The 5,365-nt window shown below is 44.8% G+C and overlaps 1 protein-coding gene across 2 annotated transcripts; it reads right to left on the bottom strand.

Moving 5' to 3' along the window:
• Positions 1-398: 398 nt before the first annotated feature.
• Positions 399-1,771, bottom strand: LOC146196351 (uncharacterized). 2 transcript variants are annotated; one of them, XM_084598169.1, is made up of 2 exons: positions 910-1,771; positions 399-535 (listed from the first exon to the last, which is right to left on the bottom strand). In XM_084598169.1, coding segments are annotated over exons 1-2 (864 nt in total). In that variant the 3' UTR covers positions 399-533. The 2 variants fall into 2 exon arrangements, with proteins under 2 accessions (XP_084454295.1, XP_084454294.1); XM_084598168.1 differs by lacking the exon at positions 399-535 and having other exon boundaries at positions 884-1,771.
• Positions 1,772-5,365: the final 3,594 nt, after the last annotated feature.

Genomic DNA, 5,365 nt, shown 5'->3' with positions numbered 1-5,365 from the left:
TCAGTTTGAAACACAAAATATTTTGAAAATATTATTTACGCAATAGAGCATTAAAACCTCCAAAGTTTGGCCGCCAGCTTTTTGATGCAGACCACACACACTTTAAGAAAAAATTAACAATCAGCGCTTGAATCTTGCCGCTTTTTTCCAAGCTTAATATAACATCTAGATTGTCTCCGTTATCGTTTTCAGACCTCTTCGTTTGGTGAATCGCGTCTTAATTCTCTGGCGTAATTCCAAGATGTAAAAATGACAGATGAATTCCATCAGTAGTGTCTCAAAACTCATCGTACATTAAGCGGGCTAGTATAAGTAAGGTGGCATGCCTTGCTCTCTTACACTAAGAAGGCATATTTTTCTGCTGCTGACAATGCGAATTAGTGAAGCAGGGACTGATGTAAAGTCAAAATTAGAAAATTTTATTTCAGCACTTTTCGTGTGCCATAAAAATGGCCCACAAACAAGAGCATGTCCTAGTTGTGTTGAAGGTACAAGATTTTGACGATGGATGTTGCGGCTCCCAGAGAAAGGATTTCTGTAAGAGAGCGAACATAACGTATAAATAAAAACATGAATTATTTGACTGCTCAAGATGGTCATTGACGTAAACGAGATGGGTCCTTTCTGCGGGTTCGAGTATCACATTTCCACGCAAATGTTTGAACGAGATACAAATTATGACCGAGGACATTTGCGTTCAATTATCGTCTGCGAAACGCTCAAGCTGCAAATAGTTTTCATAAGAAAAGTACTTAGGCAGCGAAAAAGGGGGAAAAATGCGCAAGTCAAAAGACGACCATCAAAAAAACGGCCAAGGGCGACTTCACCTAGTATTTAAGTAACGTCATATAGAACCAGTATTTTGGTCCCTTTACTTCGGTAATCAAGAAAATCTGCATATATACTCACACTTCTTCTTGCGGAGGAGAGTGGCGTAGCTGAGAGGGCTGCCGAGACCGTAGCCGTAGTTCAGGCCATAGCCAAGGAGACCGTGTCCGAAACCGTAGTGGCCGACTCCGTAGCCGAGGGTGCCAACACCGTATCCGTAGACTGGGGCGGCGTGGTAGGAAGCAATGGCTGGGGCAGCGTGGGCAATGGTGGCTACAGCTGGGGCGTGGTGGACGGCAGTGATGGCTGGAGCAGCAGCGTAGGTGGCGATGGCTGGAGCAGCAACAGCGGCAACTGGGGCAGCGTGGGCAACGGTGGCGATAGCTGGAGCAGCGGCGTAGGTGGCGACTGGGGCAGCGTGGGCAACGGTGGCCACGGCTGGGGCAGCGTGGTAGGTGGCGACACGGGTCACAGCTGGAGTGGCGATAGCGGTAGCCACTGGGGCAGCAGCGTAGGTGGCGACTGGGGCAGCGTGGTAGGTGGCGACACGGGTCACAGCTGGGGCAGCGACAGTGGTAGCGACTGGAGCAGCGGCGTAGGTGGCTACTGGAGCAGCGTGGGCAACAGTGGCGACAGCTGGGGCGGCGTGAACAGCAGTCACGGCTGGGGCAGCGTGGTAAGTAGCGACAGTGCGGGCGACAGCTGGAGCAGCAACAGCATAGCTAGCAGCTGGAGCGTAGCTGTAGCCGAGGCCAAGACCGGAGTAACCAAAGCCAAGACTGTGGCCGAGGCCGTAGGCGGAAAGGCCGTAGCCCAGGCCGTGGCCATAGCCGTAGCCAAGGCCATAGCCGCCACCGAGGCCGTAGCCACCGATGTGGCCAGCGAAGGCGCTGGTAGCCAGAGCCAAGACAATGCAAGCGCGGATCTGTGAAGAAATAATCATTTGGTTATATCCGTGCAGAAATGGCCAGGTAAGTTACAGCTGCGTGTTTCAGGGCTCAAAATGCTCCTATATCGGGTAGCCACTGTAACCACAATTTACAAGTTTGTATACGAGTTCCCACTGCCATAAAGTCTGAATAAGGGCTTGGTTACTGATAAAATAATTTCAAATATCGCACGATTGTGGCGTATTGACGAAATATTGAAACATCCTCCCACAGAACGCATTTAGGTTTCTAGTATGCATTGTCAAAAATTCAATGTCTGGTTTCTCATGACAGCCTCATCTGCTCAGTGCGAGTGCAGGAAAAATCTTTAAATGCGATATTTTATTATGTTCCGGAAGATCAGCCCATACCTCTCAATACCATCATAACCATAATGTGACGCACTCAAATGTTATTTCGTCAATAAATGTTTTTATCTTATCAAGCTGCACTTCTCTAAGCGCAGCTGACACTGCTTTCCAATGTGTTTGACAAACAGGCTCGTTATGCCAGAAATAGGACGAAAGGATACATTCATTTTTATACCTGCGGTAACCAAAATATATGCAGTTTTGCATTGCTTAAACGAAACCATAGTTCGTATTTTTTTTACTTTACTGCTTATTGAAAATGTAAATTTCTAAATACCTATCCAGCCGTTTATTTGCAGAAATAGAGCACGAAGGCTGAGGTTATTTTTAAGCAGCGAAATATTTCTTTCGAGATGCGCCCATCAGAAAAGGAATTAAAGTATTTCTTCTCACCATGGTTCCTTCAGCTGCTGATGGTCCAACTGCTAACTTCTGTGCTCTTGGTGCGCCGTTTTATAGAAAACCTTGACGTGATGGCGCTGCGGTTTGCATACGTTGGAAGACATAAAAATGCAAAATAAAGCGGCTACCACAGTCCACTAAGATTCCCACACATTTTTACATGCATGCTAAGCGGGTTCGTCGTAACTTGTTCATCTGCTGCATAATTCGTGTAACAAAAAAAGCAGAGGGACGAAAATTAGTACTGAGTGGTCAGTCCAGGGAGAAGGTCTCGCGCCCAGACCTTGGCACGGCCCACCTACAAGTGTTATCATTGCTACTGACGCGTGAGCATGCCTTGTTGGGAGGACTACATCTTTTCACATACAGCACACCGCAAATCAGCCGGAACCTTTTATGAACGGGCACAGGAGTTTTGTTAAAGGCATCAAAAACTGGTTCTGTGGTGAGCTTCTTGATAGAATTTTAAAGTGGCTCAAATTTTACCTTATGATAGACAGAAAGCCACTGCTTCTTGATGTTTTTTTTTTTTTCAATGTATTGTACCTCGCTACAACCATAAAATAGTGCGGCTCTGGGTGGAAGGAAATAAGCAAACCTTTCACGTATTGTGCGGTCGACTGAGCTCGAGGACATAGCTCCGCCGGAGCATATATCTTACTCAAGACACAGAATCTGTACGGACTTGTTATCGGCTGTGCCTCATCAGCATGCGTTCGTGCTCATTTTACCGTTTGCCTTTGTCCCAGCATCCCCGCAAGACATTTATTGTCGCCTTGCCCTCTTGCTCGTGGCATCTTGTGGCTCCTCTCTCCGGGGACGGGTGCTTCTCGTATTCACCTCGTTCCGTTCTTTGACTCCCGCTGCAGCGAGTCGCGATTTAAACGGCTGCATACAAAATGAAGCCCGTAGCAATATCAGTGCAGTGAATCTTCTAGAAGCTGGCGCAGACGTCGCCATGAAGGTCAAAAGCTGCCCTTGCATGCGAGAAAGGGAAGACAAAGACGACGATTACAATGCGCGCATTTGAAAGATACGCTATCTTAACTATTCCTAATAGAAGTAACAAAATGAATTAGCACTATCATAACTTCGGTGTTAAATTGCATTTAACTTCGATTGTATCTGTGCTAAGAAAAGGAAATGCTTTTACACGAGTGGAGAGAAGTTGATTATTATTTTTATTCAAAAGCTTGCAATATGCCACATGCAGAGGCTTTATTGCAGAAACCCTGTTTAACCAACTACATGCCGAAATCTAGGCAGCCTGCTCCTCGCTTTTCTCTGCCAACCAATTAACAAGCCTTTTTCATTGTTATCGCAAGTCTCACTCCTTTAATAATCATATCAATAAATTTTGCACTTACACTTGCATAAGTCGTCAACAGGCTTCGAATCTTCTGCGGAATCTGAACCATTGGGTATAAAATCGTGTGGACATGTGTTATGTCCTGCTTCTTATTAAGGGCCTCAGCAGGAGCAAATGTGCCCTAGGCACGTGCACAGCAGTGGAGGGATATATAAACCAAGACTGTTTCAAGTAGCTGGATAAGGAGTCCACCTGTTTTTTCAGGATTTTATGTGTGAATTTTATCACGCTGACATGTTCGCGATGATACCCTTTGCACGCCTCCCTAAATGCGGTTTGATCCAACTGGTCCGAAATGAAAGCGAGTGCAACGATATTAACAAGCAATAAAGCTTCAGCGTTCTTAACTTCAAGAAAGCGATCTCTCTTTTGATGTATTCGCAAGTTGTCTTCGCAAGCTTGTATATTGAGGCAGCATTTGTGTTGGCGTCCTTTTCGCCTCGTCCTCAGTTGTTACTACTGCACTGCAGTCTACAATATGCAAAAATAACTAGCCAGTCAGTATGCTTAAATACCAATAAATATCGTTCTCTTTTATTCGCACAATTGCAGTGAGCAATTGAAACTAACATTGCACTTAATCATAGCAATAGCGTTCTGCAGAGTGGGAAGCTCTGCGCGAATAGCTGGGTGGAAGGATCAGTCACATTGCGTGCTAAGGGCAGCGCTAAAGGTAAAGTGAAATAGAGGAACAGTGAAACAGTGAAACTGGACAGCGTTGTAAGATAATTATATTCTATTTATATAATCCCAAATCCACATCTGCACAGTAATGGCAGTAATTGGCAGTCTACGCCGTCTATTCCACTGCTTTCGACATGAATCGAACTGTGGCGTCTATTAGACGTTTATATCTCGCACCTGTTTTATTTCTTGTCTCATGCGGTTGGACATTTGTCTTTCATATCTGTTTGATTCCTTGTCCCGTCCTTTTTTGTGCCCTTTGATATTCCATAAATACAATTTTGGAAATTAGAAGCGCAGGATACCGCTTCGTGGCAGGAATAGTACTGGGGACAAGGGTCTTGTTATGTACTTAACATTCATGCTAAGCCGAGATGATCTGTAGTAGTATGTTCGCAAAATGCTTTTATTTTCATCGAGCAACGCATGGCATTGTGGAAAGGTCATTGTGGTATGCTTAGTAATATATCGCGAACGTCATTTTTCAATACATATTCGATTTTCCCGAAGATATATTTCGAAAGCAAAGGAAGAAAATATTTTTTATGTCAGTACCAACTAGAAACCTAATAATAGAGTACTATCTAACATAACTGACACTTTTAAGTTACCTCTCGGACCGTTGTTCGAGGCTATACTCTTTTTCTCGAAGTCTGATGCTCATACATATATTAACAATATACAGACCCAATTTCACCGTAACAAAGCGATCTTAATCACCATTGTGCCGTATAATTATGAAATTGGTGACTAAGAGAGAGCGGCTGCTCTGATCGGTCCAA

The sequence above is a fragment of the Amblyomma maculatum genome, chromosome 3 (assembly GCF_055883805.1).
Source record: "Amblyomma maculatum isolate TAMU_Amacu chromosome 3, ASM5588380v1, whole genome shotgun sequence".
Lineage (NCBI taxonomy): Eukaryota > Metazoa > Arthropoda > Arachnida > Ixodida > Ixodidae > Amblyomma > Amblyomma maculatum.
Note: the sequence above shows the minus strand (reverse complement) of the source record. Positions and strands in the feature narration are given on the sequence as shown.